Consider the following 23545-nt stretch of genomic DNA (forward strand, 5'->3'; position numbering starts at 1 on the left):
CACACACACACACACACACACACACACACACACACCACACGCGCGCTGCGCTGCGCGCGTCGCGCGCACACACACACACACACACACACACACACATACACGCGCGCGCGCACACACACACACACGAAGCACGCACACACATGGGGCATACGCCACACGAGCACGCACAACACACGCTCGCGCGCACACGCACACACACGCTGCGCGCACACGCACACGAGCACGCACACCGCGCGCACGCACACACGGGCGCGCGCGCGCACACGCACCGCAGCACGCGCACAACCGCGCCGCACACCACACGTGCCACGCACACGCACGCACACACGCGTGATACGCATACGTGTGAAGCTATATATGGACATTTTCGCTGCTACAGGGTGCAAACGACTGTTTATTCGTCTGCCCTGTCAAGCACGGGATTCTGACAATAGGACGGCAGAAGATGCGTACACGTGCGTCTGGCGATTCTGGATAATCGGGCCGGAATTGTGAGAATAGTAAGTATATACAGTTACCTTACCTCTATCTGATTATACTCGAGTGGTGATACGCGACAGGAGTGTGGTTAACACTATTGCTACGTTTCGTCACCCGACAGTCAGGTATCTAGTGGTAGATTTGATCGTTATTAAAAACCTTTCACCACTATTTATAAGAGGCTTCGCATTCCAGCAAGCGTATTTTCATGAACTTTGTGAAAGGAACTTATAAGAACAATACACCTATAAACCTGTGCTATATGGCTTGTACTCGGACAAATTGTGCAGCCAATTATCGCGCTACTGCGTTTGAAACAAAAATTTGTCTCAATCTGGCATTTTTCGCCCCCCATTTTATTACCGCGATCTTATTACAAGTAAAAATCTACTCAGATAATCGACGAGTGTCAGATACGTCCTTGCCTGACGGTGGCCGCATGCGGTGGACCAGGGCTTGGCCTAATTACACCTTGGCGAGTGTCTCAGCGGCTGGGACCCGCGTCGCAACTGTGAAACGGGGGAACACGGGGGACCGGGGGCCTTCACCATCGAATGAATTCGTAATGTGAGATGCGGTCGCAGGGTCACCGCGGTGCATCCCTCCGACTCAGCCAGCTATGAGGACGAGCGAAGCGGTGATTGATGCGACAGCTCCGATTGGAAGTGAGATGGCGAACCGGAACGACGACGACGACAACGGCAGCGACGAACTAGCGGCAGCGCTATGACAGTATAAGTAGTAATTGGATGGCCCAGCTGCGCGCCGGCACACAACTGGCAGTTCTGTTCGTTGGCCTTCACGATGAATCTTTTCGTGCAATAATTATATAAATCAGTACTTATATATTTAACTAAATAAAAATTTAAAAAATTGCGATATTAAAGCGATATTATACATTAGCGAGCCTAGCCTTATATATATATATATATATATATATATATATATATATATTATATATTATATATATATATATGTGTGTGTGTGGCCTGTGTGTGTGTGCGTGGCCTGCGTCGCGTGCGTGCGTCGTGTGCTGTTGGTGTGTGTGTGTGGTGTGTGTTGTTGCGTGCTGTGCGTGGCGTGCGTTGCGTGCGGCTGCGTGTGTGTGTGTGGCGTGTGTGAGTGCCGTGCGTGCGTGCGTTGACGTGTGTGTACGTGCTTGCCCGCCGCTTATTTTACGGCACATGACATGCTTCACACTAATCCACAATTCGGAATTTTTCGCAGCCATATATAACATAATTTCACATTGATTTCAGTGGTGCTCCGCCTGGCTGCCAAGAGTTTGTTCTCGCCGACATGGAAGCATTACTTTCCGCTGTCTTTAAAGGAAATCCGCCCTTGCATCTACTTCAGCCCAGAGTGAATAACGGAATGAAGGATTGCGAAACGGCGAAGACGATCGGTGTGGAAATTCGGGCCTAAATGCCACCTCTACAGGATTCGTAGCGTTCATTGATTTTTTTATGACGTCATTAGGCATTTACAGAGACTGGTCAACGTTTAGATTGAACTACGCATAAATTGCGAGATGGTATGACGCTTAAGAAGAACGATGCACGCACGGCCGGTAGCTGCGCGAGGCCTATGCCACACTGTAAGACAAAAAAAGCTGTATTGTTGGTAAAAGAGATGTGAAAATTGTTTGTTGTCTAGGCCAGTAGTGGATTAAGACGATTCGGCTTTACCGTACGTTTGATTAAATTAGAACCTACATTAAAACTACGTTGATTAATAGCAAGTAACCTACTGAAAAACGGTTCATTATAAAATATAATATATTTCGGAAAAGCGCGTTTCCTGGTATTATATAGAAACGCGAAAATGTCATAGAAGAAGAGACGTTTTAAATCCCAAAAAAATTGTAATTAATTAGAGTAGGCCTAATGCTATTTTCTTATTATTTTAAACAATTGTTATAGTTGTAACAATGTGTGCTAAGTTATAATGCTTGTATAACTTGCAGTATATGTCTGCTGAAAAGCCTGATAACAAATCAATATATTATTAAAAAACATTCTAACTTCTTGGAACTGTAATAGGTAACAAACGATAGAATAATTGACTTTGTGTGACAATATGCACTACGATAAACAACCATAATGCTATTAACTGCTGATTTTGATGCAAACGATAAACTAGTGCGTGTTGTTATTGGGCAATGTTATAAAATATAAACAAATAATGTGGCAAGTTATCGATTTGTGTTAATTAAAATCAGTTCATTTTAAAATTAGCAATTAGGTTGCGTTTTATTTTGTTATATTGTATACGTATAGGCCTACTGCTACGCCGATCGAAGTAATAAAAACCAAGATGCAACGGACGCGAAGCGCCATCCGCCATGCATGCACATTTAGATAGGGGAAAATATTGTGGCGGAATAGCTGCCTGCTCAAAGTAAACTTTCGGAGCAATTTTTACCGTGCACGATTCTCCCGGGTGTGCGCTACTCCTCGGCCATTTCACGCGTAAGTTTTGGCCGAATAAAGTCTTTTGCTGCAACTGACCAGCCGTCGGCGAGAGGCCAATATAATTCCAGGTCTACCTGGCATCCTAGGTTTTAAGGAAGGAGCAGGATGGCTGGCGACCAAGACGAAGATCTTTTAGAACGGATTTTACAACGCCACATCTGCTCGCGGCATGCCCCTGCCACATTTTAACGCTAATGCTTAGCCGAAGATTACCGAAATTATTCATCTTGGCTTGCGGAACGGCGACGAGCCGACGCGGGCACATTTTATGTACATTAGCACATGGGAAAATTTGTGGCAGTGCGAAAAGAGCGCCCATTTCCTTGTACATTTGGAGTATGGAAACAAATGTGGCGGCGATGCCTCCAGGCATTGTCGTAGTAACAACTAAACCGAAACCAATTCAGTACGGCAATTTCCAGCAATAAAGCTAGAGTGAATTATATGAGTGCACGATACTCCCATCTCATATTAAATAATAGTGAAACTTTGAACAAACCTAACAAAAAAGGAACAATTGGAAGGCTTTCAAAATGGATTCCTTAAGGGAGAATAAATGAGTTCCGCGTTCTAACGTAGCGGAAATGTATGGTGGACGCCCGAGAGCGCGGCCAGCTCGATTCGCGCGAGCCAGCACGCGGCACGAGTTCGGCAAGGAGATACGGAAAACGGAGCACTTCGGCTCTTTCTACTAGCTGCTATCGTCCAAAAAATAGCTGATTTGTTCACTTTTGTGGATAAAGCATGAAACTTTGCACAATTACTTCTTAACCATGTTAACAAACATTTGTGATAATGGATCCAAGCCTAGGTTAAGCTTACTGGAAAACTCGAGATCTGCGCATGTCCTAAATCGCGGACATGGAAACGATCGGCCTGAAAATTTATTTGCCCTAAAAAACAGGGCCTTAAGAGTACAAAAAATAAACTTAGGAACTGATATATTAGTTGCCATATATGTGGTATTCTATGCTAGAAAATTGTTGAAGATATGATCACGTGACCTTTCTTTACAGTTTTTTACGAATTTTCGCTTGGTGAATACCTGTAGGCTGGAATGTCAAACCATACATACATTAGTGGGGGGGATATGTGATCTGAGGTGTCGCACTTCTTGGAAAGGAAGCATTGTGAAAATTTGCCCTAGGGCCGCATAGTTTTTGAGTATGTCGATTTCAAAAATTGCGGGGAAACACGATGTCACTCCAAACGTTTCCCGCAAAAAATCAAAAATTAAAAATGGCCACCAGAAGACATGTTTTGTCCATAAATTCAGCTGTAAGTGCCTCGATTACAATGTATCTTGGTGCCTATTACCTATGTTGTTGATAGTCAAAGAAATGCAATCAAACGGCATGTCAAATATCATAAGCATATTATCTTTCCCGTGGCCAAAAAATTGCAATTCATAAATTGCCGCCACAAAACCAGTTTTGCCATAAATCGCTGTAAGTGCCCCCAAGTACCATGATCTTGGTCTCTATACATTGTGTTTTTGAGTCAATGCACCCAATAGAAAACGGGGTATAGACACATGTGATCTATCATAACTATCTTCCCCCAAAAAAAAATTTAATACAAAATGGCCTGCCACAAACGCCATTTCTTTGCCATAAAATGGCTATACGTGCCACGGTTACCAGGATGCTAGGTATCTTACCTGTTTTTTTATGTTTTATGCTCAAGGCAACCCGATGCGGAAACATTGAAATTATCTAACATAACACCTTCAAATTAAACAAATACAAATATAAATGTTTTTTACGGTCAAAGAACTCGGGTAGAGGGTTTAGGAACACGTGAAAAAAATTTATGCATGAAAACTTAAAAGAACTGCCATCTATACTTCGTCATAATTTCTGTTACACTTTAGGAAGCGTACACCTTCGTGCCGCCAAAACCGCGTTCCATCAGATTCCTATTGAAGGACACATGTGCATGCAATAGAAGGCCACTGCGCGATAGCCGTGTAAAAGCAATCCAATGGTAGATGTGTCCATGTTATTATTAAATGAATCCATGGGCAGTACTCATATGCTCAGTTTGCGTTGCTTATTCTCTGTTACACTGTCCTGGAACAGAAGCATACTGTGTACATGAGATTTGCTATGCAACACACTTGCATCTTTTTGCTACAAGATTTTTGCATCCACATTTTAACAGTTTTCATGACTAGCTTTGGTGCCTCTTGAAGGAGTGGTTCCAGCATAGGCCATGGGCGAATCATCTGTCACTCTCTCCCAGCCCCATAAATCTCGGCGATGAGAACTTCATGGATTCTTCCTATAAGTGACCTGTTACCCGATGTGCCTTGCCTGCTAAACAGCCCTTTTCACAATGCTGTATCCACGGCATGCCCCACGTTGGCAGGAATTGTTTTCCATCTTACGGTTTTGACGCGTGAACAACTGCTTCCTGGCTTCATTCCATGCTGAGTTGCTGTGTTCGCAGATTACAAAGAACAACTAATCTCTCATTTGGCTCCACGTCGTTGGGGGATACCATGGGCCTTGGAGCCATGGGATAACGAGCAAATAATCGGTTTTGAGATGAGCATACTGCACCCAACATCCCAAAGCTGTTCTGTCTTTCAATTCCCAATGGAAGGCAGAAACAGTATCAAATCCTGAGATTGGTGGAGAAAGAATAGAAGACCCCATGATGCATCGTTTGCTAATTCAGCTGCAATTAGGTCAGGCACTGAATGTAAACGATAGTTTAGCCACCATGACAAAGTGCTATCAATATTTCCCAGTCCTGATAAAACACTTGGACACTGCAAATTGCGGTAACCACCACATCAGTATCATGCATGTATCATCAGGCCTTGGTAAACCCATGATGAATGAATGGGAAGCATGTGAAACAGGAGCCGGATGTGTCTGCTTCTCGTGAGTGCAGAACAAATCTGACAGTTAGCTGATTCTCTGAGCACCAACACTACAACAGTGGTAGCGGCTCTAGTAGTAGTACTATATATAGCCCGCGTTCATTAACTGCCGCAGGGTTATAGAACATTGTCAGCTCGATTTCACTACTGCAACATGTCACCACCTGTTCCCACGAAAAATTGATCGCAAAACGCAAAATGATCGGGCTTTTTAACACTTATTTATCTACATGGACATCTCACCTATCTTTTTGAACACTCCATAACTTTACACCATGTATTTATCCTTTTATTACTCAAGTCAGCACTACTGGCAATCCCGTTTGAAAATATTCTTGCGTGCGAACGCGTGACGTCACCGGTATTGTATATACATGCACCATAGCTGCCATGTGTTTTGCTTACATATCCGGTGCATGTATATACAATACCGGTAGCGTCACGCGTTCGCACACCAGAATATTTTCAAACGGGATTGCCAGTAATGCTGACTTGAGTAATAAAAGGATAAATACATGGTGTAAAGTGTTCAAAAAGATAGGTGAGATGTTGACGTAGATAAATAAGTGTTAAAAAGCCCGATCATTTTGTGTTTTGCGATCAATTTTTCGTGGGGACAGGTGGTGACAGGTTGCAGTAGCGAAATCGAGCTGACAATGTTCTATAGCCCTGCGGCAGTTAATGAAGGCGGGCTATAGTACTAGAGCTACAACAGTGGCAACAGTGCCAACGGCAACACTACGGAACAACATTCTTCAAGGATGTCTCTGAGTCTTAGTCTTAGAAGTTAGTGACATAGTGACAGTGTCTAGCCCGACCAGTCTGCAAGAGTAAAGTCAATACACATGTCTTTCGACGTATCACCGTTTCTTGGAGCTACTACTACTAGTAGTCCCTACCTAGCTCTAGTAACGCTCATAGGGTCTATGTCCCCCAGGGTACTGCCGGAACGTACCCTGGTAACTATCTGATATGGTTAGGGTTAGGGAGTAGGCGTAGGCGACTCCCTAGACTCGTTAGTGGAGTAGGCGAGGTACGGTCCGGCATATTAGATAGTACCAGCAGAGCATATAAATCACGTTGATTTATATGCTCTGGTACCAGGGTACGTTCCGGTATACTGGACCATACCCAGGGTACGTTCCGGCAGTACCCTGGGTGACATAAACCCTCTCAGCTCTAGTAACTATAGCCCGCGTACGGTTGCCGCTGGCCAGCGGCAACCGTACTCAGGCTATAGTTACTACTACTACAGCTAGTCCCTACTCAGCCCCACCGGGCTTTAGTACTGCACTTAATTGCAGTAGTACAGAGTACAGTCTGTAGACTTACAGTGTCAGTAGTGTAGTGTGTATCCCCAGCAACAGCCAAGTTTACATATATATATAGATACACAATTTCACAAAATAATGTAACCCAACACCAGAACAGCGTCATTCTTCTATACTTAATACCCAACTCGACCCCTTTTCTCTTGTGTTACCTATTATAGTATCTAAAGTTAACATACACTGTATATCGCTCCTGATCCATTTTTGAAAAAATGGTCAATTTGGTGCATTCTAAGCTATTTTGGTGCATTATAAGCACTGTTCTATGGAAGAATAGTGATTTTCGTCAGCGAGTCTATGCTTTGGGCAAATTTCTGTGTGGCGGCTGAGAATTTGAGCGAGACGGCGCACCTCGCTCGTGTCAATGCAGGGGAAACACGTCATTATTTTCTGTTAGACTGCTGTAGTTTTTTCACATTTTATATCATAAGAAGTGTCAACTAAAAATTGGTTATCCCGCTGCGTTCTATATGAAGGAAGTCGTACATGTGAAGTTGTATGGGCGTGAGACTACTGGCTATCATTAGAGGACAACATGTCAGTAAAGAGGACAACTCCTGTGAATACCGGGTCATCGTTGCTACGGAATGATGAGAATGAACGTCTGTTCGGCTTGCTCGGCAAGGGATGCACAACCCTCGTCTCCGCAGTAGTGCAGGTACGCTTTACAACTCACGATTCAGTAAGTAGCAAAATAAAGCCCCAATCTCAGCAGGTATGCGCGGGCAACCTTGTTTCTACCGCGGTACACGTCCAGCTCTGTTCCCGATGCGGTACAGGCGTGACTCTGTCACTGCCACCATTCAGCGGTCTCGTTGCTGCCTTCTTGTATTCATGCTGCATTACAGTCTTGCTAAATGAATCTGAAAGCCCAGTCTTTTCTAACTTCGAAAATTTTGATTTCTACTATGCAACCAATACTAGTAACATCAATAAAAACTACCCTGTCCTACTGAAAAGTTATCGAGCGCGGACTAGGGGGACAGGCTGCAATTTCCAACACTGGGCATTCGCTTGCTGCTTTCCTTACAGGTATATCTGGCCGAACCCAATCCGCAACGCTGGAAGCGCAAGACCTGCGGCATGGTGTGCTTTGTCAAGGACGGCAACAAGCGCTCGTACTTCCTGCGCGCGTACGACCTGCGGCAGGGCGCGCTCGTCTGGGAGCAAGAGGTGTACACGCAGTTCAAGTACCGGTCGCCGCGGCCCTACTTCCACACATTTGCTGGCGACATGTGCGAGGCCGGCCTGAACTTCGCCAGCGAGCAGGAGGCTGCGACTCTGTGCAGTGTCCTGCAGAGCAAGATCAACGAGCGTCAAGCTCGCAAGCAAGAGAAGCGTCGACAGGTGAGCGTCTTACGTTACGCGCATTTCTAATGAAAGCGTATCGAAACTTTGCGTGCTGTGTATGTGCTCTTGTCGCTTTTAAAATCTCGGAAGCAATCGATGGCTACAACTGTAGAATGATCATCTGTTCATTGCCGTATACGAGATATTGCATCCTAAACCTTCTACAGGGTTGACAACCGCGGAAAACAAACGGCGGCCACTGAGCCCGTGTTTGTGTTACAGGGCATGACTCAGAACCCGTCAGAGTCGGCGGCGCCGACGGTGACGGGGACGTCACAGATGGTGAGGATCGACGAACGGACGATCATCGAGAAGAAGAAGAAGGAGCAGCGAGGGAAGCGGCAGAAGCTGACGAAGGCCGACATCGGGCTTCCGAGCGACTTCCAGCACGTCGCGCACGTCGGCTGGGACCCGAACAAGGGCTTCGACATGAACAACCTCGATCCGAACCTGAAGACGCTCTTCGAGAAGGTCGGCATCTCCGAGAACGACCTCCAGGACACGGCGACGCGCAGCTTCATCTACGACTTCATCGCGAAGCAGGGCGGCCTGGAGGCGGTGAAGCGCGAGGCGTCGGTGCACGCCCCCGCGCGCCCGCCCGAGTGCGTGCGTGCGTGCGTGCGTGCGTGTGTGTACGTGCTGTGCCCGCCCGTTATTTTACGGCACATGACATGCTTCACACTAATCACAATTCGGAATTTTTCGCAGCCATATATAACAATATTTCACATTGATTTCAGTGTGCTCCCGCCTGGCTGCCAAGAGTTTTTACTCGCCGACATGGAAGCCATACTTTCGCTGTCTTAAAGGAAATCCGCCGTGCATCTACTTCAGCAGAGTGAATAACGGAATGAAGGATTGCGAAAACGGCGAAGACGAGGTGTGAAATTCGGGCCTAAATGCCACCTCTACAGGATTCGTAGCGTCATGATTTTTATGACGTCATAGGCATTACAGGACTGGTCAACTTAGATTGAACTACGCATAAATTGCGAGATGTTGACGCTTTAAGAAGAACGTGCACGCACGGCCGTACTGCGGCGAGGCTATGCACACTGTAAGACAAAAAAAAGCTGTATTGTTGTAAAGAGATGTGAAAAATGTGTTTGTTGTCTAGGCGTAGTGAATAAGACCGATCGCTTTACCTACGTTGATTAAATAGCAATAACCTACGTTGATTAAATAGCAATAACCTACGTTGATTAAATAGCAATAACCTACTGAAACACACGGTTCATTATAAAATATAATATATTTCGGAAAAGGCGGTTTCCTGGTATTATAGAAACGCAAAATGTCATAGAAGAGACGTTTATCAAAATGTATTAATTAGTAGGCTAATGCATAATTTCTTATTATTTTAAAGATTGTTATAGTTGTACAATGTGTGTAAGTTATACAGTTTGTATAACTTGCAGTATATGTCTGCTGAGAAAAGCCTTGATAACAAATCAATATATTATTAAAAAACATTCTAACTTCTTGGAACGTGTAATAGGTAACAAACGATAGAATAATTGACTTTGTGACAATATGCACCACGATAAACAACCAAATGTATATAACTGCTGATTTGATCGAAAGAAAACTAGTGCGTGTTGTTATTTGCAATGTTAACAATATAAACAAATAATGTGGAAGTTATCGATTTGTGTTAATTAAAACAGTTCATTTTAAAATTACAATTAGTTTGGTTTATTTTGTTATATGTATACGTATAGGCCTACTGCTACCGATCAAGTAATAAAAACCGAGATGCAACGACGCGAGCGCCATCCCCATGCATGCACATTAGCATAGGGGAAAAATTGTGGCGGGATGCTCTGCTGCCAAAGTAAACTTTCAGGAGCAAATTTTACCGTGCACATCTCTCCCGGGTGTGGCTACTCCTGCGCATTTTCAGCGCGTAAGTTTGGCCGAATAAAATCTTTGCTGGCAACATGACCAGCGTCGCGAGAGCCATATATAATTTCCAGGTACCTCGGCATCTAGGTTAAGGATAGTGACAGGATGCTGCGACCAAAGCGAAGATTTTAGAACGGATTTTACAACGCCCATCTCTCGCGGGCATGCCCCTGCCCATTTTAACGCCTAATCTTAGCCGAAAGATTACCCGAAATTATTCATCTTGGCTTGCAACGGCGACGAGCGACGCGGGCACCATTTTATGTACATTAGCACAGGGAAAAATTGTGGCAGGCGAAAAAGAGCGCCATTTCCTTGTACATTAGAGTATGGAAACAAATGTGGCGCGATGCCTCCAGCATTGTCGTAACAATGACTAAACCAAACCAATTAGTAGGCAATTTCACAATAGAAGCTAGAGTGAAATTATATGAGTGCACGATACTCCCATCTATATTAAATAATAGTGAAACTTGAACAAACCTAACAAAAAGGGAATTGGAAGGCTTTCAAAATGATTGCTTAAGGAGAATAAATAGTTCCGCCGTTCTAACGTAGCGGAATGTATTCGCGACGCCCAGAGGCCCCAGCTCGATTCGCGCGAGCACACGCGGCACGGTTTCGGAGGAGATACGGAAAACGACATTTCGGCTCTTTCTACTATTATATAGTACTAAGTAGATACTTCCAGGTGAGGTTGCCGAGAATAGAGACGAATTGCTTGTTAAATTACTCGCTAGATGTCGGGGCCAACTATAACTATGGCGTTGTCTTGTGCAAAATTATTATCCGCTAACCCTATCATGTGCTATCATGGGCAAACCCGGGTATCCGGGTCATATTTTCCTGTTAGTTGCGTTATGAAGTTTGTCGTTTTGAGGTAAACTTTCGGTGTTTTATTTTACAATAAATGTGTATATTGTACATTGCGTGAGCTAAGATTATCCGAAACGTTGAAGAACAAAAATACCACTTAGTTTTAACTCGGTCACTGACAGTGACACCGAGTCACTGACAGTCTTCAGCTTAGCACCAATCATAGGCTGCTATGTGAACTAGTAGTAGTCACGTATATACTACTGATAGCCGCTTTACATTAACTTGACGCTGGCTATAGACCGACCCATGGGGCATGCGATGGACCACCTTTACTCCAGCCGTCCAGCGGAACTTATGTATTTTCCGCATGTGGAGGGGTGGGGCGGTTGTGTTGTTGTTGGAGCAAAAATCATTGTTTGTTGTCAAGTAACAAATTTAATAATAGGTAATTTGTTTCATTCTTTCATAGACTAAATACTTAATGATTACATATCTCTTTTTGATCGGCTAATTTGTTACTTGACAATCAACAATTTTTGTCGGCACAACCACGCCGACCCTCGTCACACGGTGGAAATAGCATGAGTTCCCGAGCTGACTGGCGGCTGTGCAGCGCACCGCCGAGAAAATGGCCGTTTGAAGTTCGCAATCGAATGTGTGTCACAAGAAATACGGCGAAGTATATCCATTGAACGATAGTTAGCAGGTTCAATTTTAAGTAGCGGCTATAACTTAAGACATATTCACTGGTCGGAATAAGAGGGCATTAATTTGCCTACGCAGCAGACGTTTATAGTCGGGTATAATCGGGATAGTTGGTCGCATCGGCATGCCCGCATGGGGTCGGTCTATAGCGCAGCGGCAGTTAATGTAAGCGCGCTATAGTACTAGAGCTAGCACCAACACTACAAACAGTGCGTAGCGCGCTCTAGTACGTAGTACGTATATATAGCCCTGGCGTTTCATTAACTGCCGCAGGGTTATAGAATCATTGTCAGCCTCGAGTTTTCACTAACTGCAACATGTCACCACCTGTTCCCACAAAAATTGATCGCAATAACGCGGAAAATGATCGGGCTTTTTTAACACTTATTTAACTACAATTGGACATGCTCACCTATCTTTTGAACACTCCATAAACTTTAGCACCATGCTATTTATCCTTTATTACTCAAGTCAGCACTACTGGCCCAATCCGCTTTGAAGATATTCTTGCGTTGCGAAGCGCGTGACGTCACAGGTATTCGTATATACGATGCACGCATTAGCTGTCCTATGTGTTTTGCCTTACATATCCGGTGCATGTATATTACAATGACCGGTAGCGTCACGCGTTCGCACACTCAGATATTATTTTCAAACGGGATTGCCAGTATGCCTGACTTGAGTAATTAATAGGATAAAATTAAACAGTGGTGTAAAGTGTTCAAACAATAGTGAGATGTCTGACGTAGATAAATACAGGGTTAAAAAGCCCGATCATTTGTGTTTTGCCGATCATTTTTCGTGGGCGACAGGTGGTGACATCGGTTGCAGTACGCGGAAATACGAGGCTGACAATGTTTCTATAGCCCTGCCGGCAGTTAATGAAGGGCGGCTGTATAGTACGCAGCTAAACAGTCCCCTGGCAACAGTGCCAACAGCAACACTACGGAACAACAGTTCTTGCAAGGATGTCTCTGAGTCTTAGTCTTAGAAGGTTAGTGAGACACTAGTGACAGTGTCTAGCCCGCGACGCAGCCTGCGAAGGTAAATGTCAATACACATGTCTTCGAGTCTATCACCGTTTCTTGCGGCTACTACTACCTAGTAGTCCGTACCTAGCTCTAGTAACGCTCATCAGGGTCTATGTTCCCCAGGGTACTGCCGAACGTACCTGGTAACTCTCTGATATGTGTAGGGTTAGCGGAGTAGGCGTTAGCGGACGCCTAGACTCGTTAGTGAGTAGGCGAGGTACGGTCCGGCAATATTAGATAGTACCAGCAGAAGCATATAAATCATCGTTTGATTGATTATGCTCTCGGTACCAGGGTACGTTCCGTATGCACCTACAGGGTACTACGGCCATTCAGACGTCGTCAGTACCCTGGGGGACATAGCGGCTGCTCAGCTCTAGTAACTATAGCCCGCGTACGGTTTGCGCGGTGGCCAGGCGAACCGTAACTAGGCTAATAGTTACTACTACTACAGCTAGTCCCTACTCAGCCCACGCGGCCTTAGTATGCTGCACTTAATTGCCCGCAGTAAGTACAGAGTAATCTGTATGACTTACAGTGTCAGTAGTGTAGTGTGTATCCCCAGCAACAGCCAAGTTTACATATATATAGTAGATATCGACATATTTCACAATAATGTACACCGCAATCACCAGAACATGCCGTCATTCTTCTATACTTATACCCAACTCGACCGCCTTTTCTCTTGTGTTACCTATTATAGTTATCTAAAGTTAACGTACACTGTATATCGACCTCCCTGATCGATTTTTGAAAAATGCGTCAATTTGGTGGCATTCTAAGACTAATTGTTGGTGCATTATAAGCACTGTCTATGGAAGAATAGTGATTTTTCGTCAGCGAGTCTCTGCTTTGGGCAAAATTTCTTGTGGCGGCTGAGAATTGAGCGAGACCCCCGTCCCCCCCCCCGCGCACCTTCGCTCGTGTCAATGCATGGGGGAAACACAGTCATTATTTTCTGTTTGACTGCTTGTAGTTTTTTCACATTGTTATGATCATAAGAAGTGCTCAACTAAAAGTTGGTTATCCGCGCCTTGCGTTCTATATGAAGGAAGGTCGTACATGTGAAGTTGTATGGGCGTGAGCTACGGCTATCATTAGATAGGACAACATGTCAGTAAAGAGGAAACTCCTGTGAATACCGGTCATCGTTGCTACGGATGATGAGAATGAACGTCTGTTCGGTCTGCTCGGCAAGGGATGCACAACCCTCGTCTCCGCAGTAGTGCAGGTACGCTTTACAACTCACGATTCAGTAAGTAGCAAAATAAAGCCCCCAATCTCAGCAGGTATGCGCGGCGCAACCTTGTTTCTACCGCGGTAAACGTCCAGCTCTGTTCCCGATGCGGTACAGGCGTGACTCTGTCACTGCCACCATTCAGCGGTCTCGTTGCTGCCTTCTTGTATTCATGCTGCTTACAGTCTTGCTAAATGAATCTGAAAGCCAGTCTTTTCTAACTTCGAAAATTTTGATTTCTACTATGCAACCAATACTAGTAACATCAATAAAAACTACCCTGTCCTACTGAAAAGTTATCGAGCGCGGACTAGGGGGACAGGCTGCAATTCCAACACTGGGCATTGCGCTTGCTGCTTTCCTTACAGGTATATCTGGCCGAACCCAATCCGCAACGCTGGAAGCGCAAGACCTGCGGCATGGTGTGCTTGTCAAGGACGGCAACAAGCGCTCGTACTTCCTGCGCCGCGTACGACCTGCGGCAGGGCGCGCTCGTCTGGGAGCAAGAGGTGTACACGCAGTTCAAGTACGCGTCGCCGCGGCCCTACTTCCACACATTTGCTGGCGACATGTGCGAGGTTGGCCTGAACTTCGCCAGCGAGCAGGAGGCTGCGACTCTGTGGCAGTGTCCTGCAGAGCAAGATCAACGAGCGTCAAGCTCGCAAGCAGAGAAGCGTCGACAGGTGAGAGCGTCTTACGTTACCGCGGCATTTCTAATGAAAGCGTATCGAAACTTTGCGGGCTGTGTGCGTGCGCTTGTCGCTTTTAAAATCTCGGAAGCAATGCGATGGCTACAACTGTAGAATGATCATCTGTTCATTGCCGTATACGAGATATTGCATCCTAAACGCTTCTACAGGGTTGACAACCGCGGAAACAAACGGCGCGCACTGAGTTCGTCCCCCCGTGTTTGTGTTACAGGGCATGACTCAGAACGCGTCAGAGTCGGCGGCGCCGACGGTGACGGGGACGTCACAGTGGTGAGGATCGACGAACGGACGACCATCGAGAAGAAAGAAGAAGGAGCAGCGAGGGAAGCGGCAGAAGCTGACGAAGGCCGACATCGGGCTTCCGAGCGACTTCCAGCACGTCGCGCACGCTCGGCTGGGACCCGAACAAGGGCTTCGACATGAACAACGCTCGATCCGAACTGAAGACGCTCTTCGAGAAGGTCGGCATCTCGCGAGAACGACCTCCAGGACACGGCGACGCGCAGCTTCATCTACGACTTCATCGCGAAGCAGGGCGGCCTGGGGCGGTGAAGCGCGAGGCGTCGGTGCACGCCCCCAGCGCGCGCCGCCCGCGCCGCACCGCGCCGCCGCCGCGCCATCCGCGCAGTCTGCAGCTCCCCGCCCCGCCACGCGGGACATCAGCCGGCCGCCCCGCCGCGCGTGCGCGGACGCTCTGCCGCCTCCCCTCCCAGCGTCAAGCAACCGTTCGCTCAGCCGCCGCCCCACCAAGCCGCGCACGTCGCGCAGCCCCCGCTCCCGAGCCGCGGCCGCCACCGCGCGACCCGCCGCCGGCCGCGAGCAATCGGGCGGCGCAGGGCTCCCCCTCCTCCCCCGCCGCCACCCCGCCCAGCGGCGAGGCCTGCCGCCGCCGCGCCCGTCGGGCGGGGCACCCCTGCCGCGCACGCGGCGGCCACGCCTGAAAGGAATAGAAAAAAAAAGAAAAAAAAAAAGAAAGAAGAAAAAAAAATAAAAAAAAAGAAAAAAGAGAGGGAAAAAGAAAAAGAAGAAAAAAAAAAAAAAAAGAAAAAAAAAAAAAGTAGACGGAGAAAAAGGGAAAAAGAAATAAAAAAAAAAAGGAAAAAAAAAAAAAGAAAGAAAAAAAGAACAAAAAAGAAAAAAAAAAAGGAAAAAAAAAAAAGAAAAAAAAAAAGGAGGAAAAAGGAAAAAGAAAAAGAAAAAAGGAAAAAAAAAAAAAAAAGAAAACAAAAAAGAAAGGAAAAAAAAAAAAAAAAAAAAAAAAGGGAGAGAAAAAAAAAAAAAAGAAAGAAAAAAGGAAAGAAAAAAAAGAAGAAAAAAAAGAAGAGGCAGAAAAAAAAAAAAAAAAAAAAAAGGGCAAAAAAAAGGAAAAAGAAAAAGAAAGGAAGAAAAAAAAGGAAAAAAGAAAAGGGAGCCGACCGATTCGCGCAATTCGCTGCTAGATCAGATCCACAACTTCAAGGGCGCGGGCGCGCTGCGTCACGTCGACGCGTCGACGCACGCCGGCGGGGACGAGCGCGGAGATCTGCTCAGCGCTATCCGGCAGGGTCGCAAGCTCAACCCCGTCGACCACTCGGACGTGCCGCCGCCGCCGCCGGCCGATGACGAGACCGAGGGCATTGCGGGGGCGCTGCTCAACGCGCTCAAGCAGCGCGAGATGGCCATCCAGGGATACGACTCGAGCGGTAGCGACGACGACGATGACGACGACGACTGGTCCGACTAGAGGCGGAGATCGGGTGACGACAAGATCGGGTGACGACGAGATCGGGTGACGACGAGATCATGTGACAATGAGGTCAGGTGACGATGAGATGAGGTGACGATGAGGTCAAGTGATGAAGAGATCAGGTGATGAAATTCAACGTCGAAGCAATTGAGTTAGAATGTCTTACGTGCGACTGATTTACATCTGGTGATGGACATTAAGCATGGGCTTCGTGTGGTACACACAGCTCCATATCAATGAGTTTTACGTGTAATTAAAGGTACAGATGTATGTACATCGTGTGTACTCGATAACACAATGTACATAACTTTGTGAATACTCTCAGAGATGCGTGCATTATAAGTTATAACAACAACTGACTAGTTATCCCAACAGGGTGAAACAAACACATACCTAATGTGTTCGTATGTCACTTCGTATACAGAAATCTACAGGTATGTGAAGCATGTTCTTACTGGGATCAGTGAGGATGCCTCGCAGCACCAACAGATATGTCCTGTGTGCGTTCGGTATAGTTTTTGAAATTTAGGAATAATACCAGATGAAACAAAACACTCTGGATTCTCTGGCGGAAATCGGTGTCGTACGGATATAATTGGATAATTTTCCGCTAAGCCGAGCTGTTGAAATTCAGGCCACACTATTAATGCAGATTAATGGTTTCAACTGTGTGTTGAGGGCATAAATAAATTACATATTTTCGTAATTAGTTATCCTTGCAAACAGGTTAAGGGTGAAGTGAATAGACAACCGGTTATTTCCATAGATATAAAATAGATCTTTATTCTATATCTTTGGTTATTTCATTTCTTTTCATTTTGTCTAATTAGATATTAACCGTTTCTTGCAATAGGGGGGCATATTGTTTCCCCGTTTTATTGTACGAATGCATTGGGGGTATATTTCAGGCATTTGTAAGATTTTTGGTGTATGGCAATGGCATACAGCACGTGAAAATAAATATGATCTATTTAATTTAAAAACATTAGTTATCGTTTTGAGCTAACAATTAAAACCCTGACTCCTGATCAGTCCATTATTATTAAATAGTTTGAAACACGTACAAATGTTGGCAGGATGAACAAATTTTAATGCAATGTTGTGACTATCAAAAATCACTCTAATCAAAATTTCAACCGTTCATGTATGATGTAGAATAATATATAGATCACATATAGCATTTTTATTGTCTCATTTAAAATCAACAACATAAGCTTATATGAAGGCACAGGTAACATATTAACTTCGCCCTACTCGCAGTTAGACAATAAATGATTTTTTACTAATATCTGTAAAAATAACATCATCACATGCTTTATACATAACTGTTTCAGAAGTTACATATAGACATATCTGTCTGATATATTACTACCGATTGTTATTATATTGCCTCCATTATAATCACAAATCGCCTTCTATAAACATTTTCGATTTTCACAAGAGAAAAAACCCGTCCGCATTGGTTACCAGTTCAAATATGACAATTTCTATAACAGTCTACTTGGTTTAAATACTGTTTTTTATCAAAATCTAAAATTTCTTTTAGTCTCTTCTCTATATAAAAGTACGTAAGCTATCCTACTGTCCCAGCTGTCACTACATCCACATGTAAATCATAGCGATTTTGTATTTTCACATGATCATATACTTGGATATTTTAGGCCACTCAAATCTCTTGGTTGTGGTAACCTACCAACCAATGATTTTAGATGTGGTCGAGTTGTTAATCAAAAATTTATCTGAGCACTGCCTGCACAAATACTACAGTCGTATACATTACATTTACCATAAAATCCTCGACAGCAACAAAATCTATTAGGTTTGAATACACAAGATATTTTATGCACGTGGCCTTGCATAGAATTATAAGTACTATGCTTAACATTTACCTATTCGTAAACACAACCTAGAAAATATTTTTAAAGAATTCATCGTTACCTGATTATTAATTGGCATTTAAAATGTCGAATTGAAGAGGGACGCATGCTTGGGAATATAGGCAATAGAATCAATATTAAAAATTACTCTTGTAAAAAAATAGTATTAACAAAAAAACGTAATAATAAACGAGCTAATACAATTGATCACAAACAAATAAATCGGTATATAATGTCATGCAAATTAATATTAAATTCTGTATATTCATAGGCCTACTTCTACTATACTGTTAAAGATGGCCGGTAGTATAAACTACAGTACACACAATACAGCACACTCGAAAATGCTAATCGACCCTTAATTGTATGCATTTTAGCAATCACATTTTTCATGAACAATATGTTGTAACACAGACCGATAATAACCTGTGTCTGTTCCCCCCCAATGTCAATTTAACATACATACATGGCCAATTACGCAAGTGCTGACAATTCTATGAATAAACATGAACTTTGGACGGTCACGCTTGCCCGAGACAAACCACTGCACACTGCACACACACACACCATGCGTGCAAGCGAGCAGAGCAGTATGTTTACCTAAACACGTGTGCATCTGCTACCGGCTGGGTGCAACGGCTAACCTCTGCCTATGCACTGAAGCCAGCACTGCTAAGCACGTGCTGGGTAAATGGTGCAATTAATGCAGCTAAATGCGTAGATATCGTTTAGCACGGGAATATCCACAGCTCGCAAATCGCGAATATTGCACAAAAAGTTCGAATGGGATTGCTCGGGTGTTTACAATTCGGGGGTCTGCCCACGCACTCAGCACCTACCGCTATGGCGTAACAGGGCTCCGTTAATATGTAGAGTAGGTAATTACAAAATGATCATTGCTAAAATATAATGAGCCAACGCCCGAGATGTTTGTTAAATGCTAACTGGGTTGACACGCATAACCACGATCTGTGTGGGAGAACACCTGGGTAGAAATTCTAAGAATACGGGAAGTGCGCACGTGAAATCTACACGTGAGTAGAACGTGATTTGTTAAGTTCAGTTCAATATTACACGTGTTAACTCGATACTTTGGTGAGAGCCTAAACACGTGTAAACCGCATGGTCTTGCATGTAACGGAGCCCTGTTACAATTGTTCCACTAACCATAACTCGATTGAATACTTTTCAACTGACACACGACGTGGAAAACTCACCAGACAGCACTTCCGAATCACGAGACAAAATTTTCTGGGGACGCAATCTATACAGCGAGATTTCCACATTTTTTTGTAGTAAGCAAGTAAATACGTACAACCCACGCACGCACGCACGCACGCACAGACGAACGGAGACGTGCGTACCCTGAGGATGCCTGCCTCGCATCAGGCAGAGGTGATTGTCGCCACGCTCCCGGTCCTCCTGGTCCCTCCGCCTCCCGGCTAGTCCCGACAGAAGCCGGAGAGGCTGTCGGCCGGGAAGCCGCAGTAAAAGATGTTCCAGAAGACGGCGAACATGACTGCGGCGAGGAAGACCGACAGCGAGATCCACCAGACCTTCTCCTCCCACGGCCTCACGTCGATGTTCTTCAGCGTGACGATGCCGACGAGGACGCCTGCGGGGCGAGACGAGACGCGAAATTCACACATCGTTCAATTTGTGGCGAGCGGCAGCGTTGACTCGCCGCGCGATTTCAACGAGCAGATCCGTGGCTAAAGTGACTAGTGGAGGGGGAGGGAGGGGATGCTTGATGGTGGTATTGTTAGGTGAGAAGAAGTCAACAAAGGAAAAAGGCTAGGTTTTGTTATTTATACAAAGAAAAAACAGAGAAAATATTTTAACGAATAAATCCGCAGATTCGCAATTTGTTGAAGTGTCGAGTTTGAGGAATGTCGTTATGATTGATGTCAAGACACGGCAGAGGAGGCAGATGTTCCGAGACTCCTGGCGTGATTATAAGAGACGATGATAATGATCGGCATTACAGGCATTAGGTGACAATAACGAGGGATCTGGGATGTGTCAGGCGCAGATTTAGGCCGGTTTGCACCGGTTTTCAGAAACCGGTCACAGGCTGGGTATCTTCAGAATTGACCCTCAAAATTCACCAGAATGCACCAAATATAGCCTAATTCTTTAAAATGGCATGCCCCCGGACCACCCTAGCTGTGACTAGAACTATGGAAACTGGTCACCCAAACCCTCTGGATCCACCCCTGTGTGTGGAGGGGGGGTTGGGGAAAGGTAGGGAAGCGGGCAGTGGTAGAAGGGGACGAGAAAGCGTGAGTGTGCAAGAAAAAGTGACTAGTGGGGAGAGGGATGCTTGGTGGTGGTATAAAGGGCTGAAAATGTCAGGTGAGAAGAAAAGAAGGCAACATGGAAAAAAAAGTTATGTTTTGTTATGTATATGATATTATGTATGACAAATAATTATTAATTAAAAAATAAAATTGATATTATGTATATTCAATGGAAAAACAGAGAAAAGGAGATCAAACGGAGAGCGATTTGAGGCGATGGAACAAAAATCAAATAACAGGCCGATAAGGTGAGTATCACTGCGACACTCATCATTTAATTATCTTGCATCCATAGAGAGCATGTCACGGTGGTGGCCTCTGCCCACACAGCACGTATACTACACATACATTAAGCCATGATAAAAATATTGTTTGTTTGCCCTCACCCGACCGACCCGCCAAAAAGGGGCCGACTCAAACAATTTTATTGATCTCTCCCATTCCTTTTTTTTTTTACAAATTGTATCACTGTACATTATATAAATCTGTAGGCAATACATTATATGTACCAAGCAAAAACAAACATTCAACACAAAAGGTATCTCCACTCAAGCACACCAGAGCATGTAGACACCATTCTGAATTTGTAAAAAAAAAAAAGCCTCCCTACCTACCCAAACTTTTCAGCCTGGGTCGGGTGAGGGCAAACAACAATTTTTTTAATTGTGGCCTTACGTCGCTACAGAAGCAAGATGCTTAACGCTGAGCACTCACCTGCCAGAGCCCCACAGAAATGAGCAGCGTATCCGACGCCAGTCTCGACGCCCGTGTAGCGATAGTAGAGTGCAGTAGCAATGTCAGATGCCGCGAGGATTATCACAAACAGCAACCGCGCCCAGCCAAACTCCATCTCCGACCAATTCTGAGAGCAGAGAGCAGTGGTATTGCATTAAGCCGTCATTGTTGTGTGACTTCTTACCTCGCTAAAAAGGCTAAATGTTTTAGTGCGCTGCTATGATTTTCGTCAAGGTGACTACCGTATATGATTGCGTAATAACCGCGGGCGCCTATAAGCCGCACCTCAATTTGAATCGGGTAACCAAGTATTGCGCCTAGTATATTTCCCCTCACGGTATGGCGCACTTATAAACCGCAGAGCAAATACAGGGTTGAAATCTGAGGCAAAATTTGCGGTTATTACGTGAGTATATACGGTAATTATAACAACACGAAAAAGTGCAAGTCAATAATAGGATCTAGTAGTCGAGGGAACAAAATGCACACAAATAGCACACACCGATGCTATATGACTTTAGTTTGCAGCGCTAGTGGATCTAATTGGGTTTACATCACGAAGAATCTCAAGTCAGAAAAAGATTATCAAATTAGCACTGCGTCTCACTTACCATAATGACGTTTGCGAGATGGGCAGACAGTACAGCGTATACACCACCCGACGCACCAGCTAGATATACATAGCTGTCAACTACTGACGTGCCCAGAGACCCTACAATAATATAACAGTATGATAAATATACAGGTATATAGTATGCTAAACCTATTCACTTCAGGTGCTTACAGTAAACATTCTTGCCTGTATTATATTTAGGTAGCACTGCATCGTAGTGCCTATCACAAACAGATTAACTCGGAACTTGTCAAAGAAAATTTCATCTCGAATTATTGCGCAAGAAACTACAGAGTTAAAATTGAACTGTATAGTGTTGTGAGAACAACCAAAACACGATCACACGTCTGACCTCGATCGCGTCCGTATGGCTCAACCCACATCCACTTCACACATCCCAATATAGAGGTGTCGCACATCTCAACATGTCTGTGGGTCTTAACTGTACCATGAGTCAGAACACATCCACTGCATTGCAATTCATCTGCACGTCTTACCGTGTCTGACGTGCAACAACAGGTCCATGTGCATATCTATGTCTGTGTGTTGTAAGATGTCTGTGAGTCATAATATGTCTGTGTGTCATACTATGTTTGCGTGTGATAACATGTTCGTATGTGTCATAACATGTTTGTATGTCATAACATACTAGTGTGTCATAACATGTTCGTGTGTCATAACATGTTCGTGTGTCATAACATGTTCGTGTGTCATAACATGTTCGTGGACCACACGAACATGTTATTGAACACGAAAATGTATGACACACGAACATGCTATGACACACGAAACGATGCTCTGACACACGAACCACATGTTTATGAACACACGCAAGCATGTTTATGTGACACACGAAAGCATGGTTTTATGGGACAGCACGAACATGGTTTTTTATGAACATAACGACATGATATGGACAAGCACTACGAACATGTTCACTGACAACAATCACGAACCACTGAATTAATGACACAGGCTAGTATGTTAATGGAACATACAACCAGGTATTAATGGAACACACTGGTTATGGATATGACACACGAACATGTTTATGACACAATACAAACATGAATATGACACACTAAGTATGTTATGACAATACAAACAATGTTTCTATGAAAACACACTGGATAATGCTTTATGCACACACGAACATGTTAAAATGAACCACATACAAACATGATCATGAAACACATGAACATGTTTATTACACAGACGAAAACATGTATTCTAATGACACATACGAACAATGTTTATGACACACGAACATGTTTTAGTGACCACAATACGAACATGATTTAATGACATCAATACGAAGCATCGTTACTGACCCAATACGATAACATGGTTTAATGACACGAG

The 23545-nt window shown here is 44.5% G+C and overlaps 3 protein-coding genes across 4 annotated transcripts in view; 2 read left to right on the forward strand and 1 right to left on the reverse strand.

The window, feature by feature from the left end:
* LOC106805281 (fibropellin-3-like) overlaps positions 1 to 1905 on the forward strand; it is an 11186-nt gene extending 9281 nt beyond the window's left edge. Inside the window, exon 5 of the mRNA XM_014806818.1 lies at positions 1740 to 1905. Within this exon, the coding sequence (XP_014662304.1) occupies positions 1740 to 1905 (166 nt within the window). The remainder of the gene's footprint in view (positions 1 to 1739) is intronic.
* Positions 1906 to 7632: 5727 nt separating this feature from the next.
* LOC106805282 (neural Wiskott-Aldrich syndrome protein-like) lies at positions 7633 to 17641 on the forward strand. The gene is made up of 7 exons (XM_014806819.1): positions 7633 to 7833; positions 8208 to 8522; positions 8748 to 9101; positions 14591 to 14905; positions 15144 to 15202; positions 15309 to 15559; positions 16372 to 17641. The coding sequence occupies exons 1-7, from the start codon at positions 7711 to 7713 to the stop codon at positions 16653 to 16655; spliced, it is 1701 nt and encodes a 566-aa protein (XP_014662305.1). The 5' UTR covers positions 7633 to 7710; the 3' UTR covers positions 16656 to 17641.
* A 181-nt stretch (positions 17642 to 17822) lies between these two features.
* The window catches only part of LOC106805303 (rhomboid-related protein 2-like), a 22358-nt gene continuing 16635 nt past the window's right edge, over positions 17823 to 23545 (reverse strand). For both annotated transcript variants that reach the window (XM_014806844.1, XM_014806843.1), the window contains exons 7-9: positions 22182 to 22282; positions 21550 to 21697; positions 17823 to 20150 (exon numbers count right to left, since the gene is read on the reverse strand). In XM_014806844.1, the coding sequence (XP_014662330.1) occupies positions 19978 to 20150; positions 21550 to 21697; positions 22182 to 22282 (422 nt within the window). In that variant the 3' untranslated portion in view covers positions 17823 to 19977. The remainder of the gene's footprint in view (positions 20151 to 21549; positions 21698 to 22181; positions 22283 to 23545) is intronic.

The sequence above is a fragment of the Priapulus caudatus genome, unplaced genomic scaffold (genome assembly GCF_000485595.1).
Source record: "Priapulus caudatus unplaced genomic scaffold, Priapulus_caudatus-5.0.1 Scaffold108, whole genome shotgun sequence".
NCBI classification, from domain to species: domain Eukaryota; kingdom Metazoa; phylum Priapulida; class Priapulimorpha; order Priapulimorphida; family Priapulidae; genus Priapulus; species Priapulus caudatus.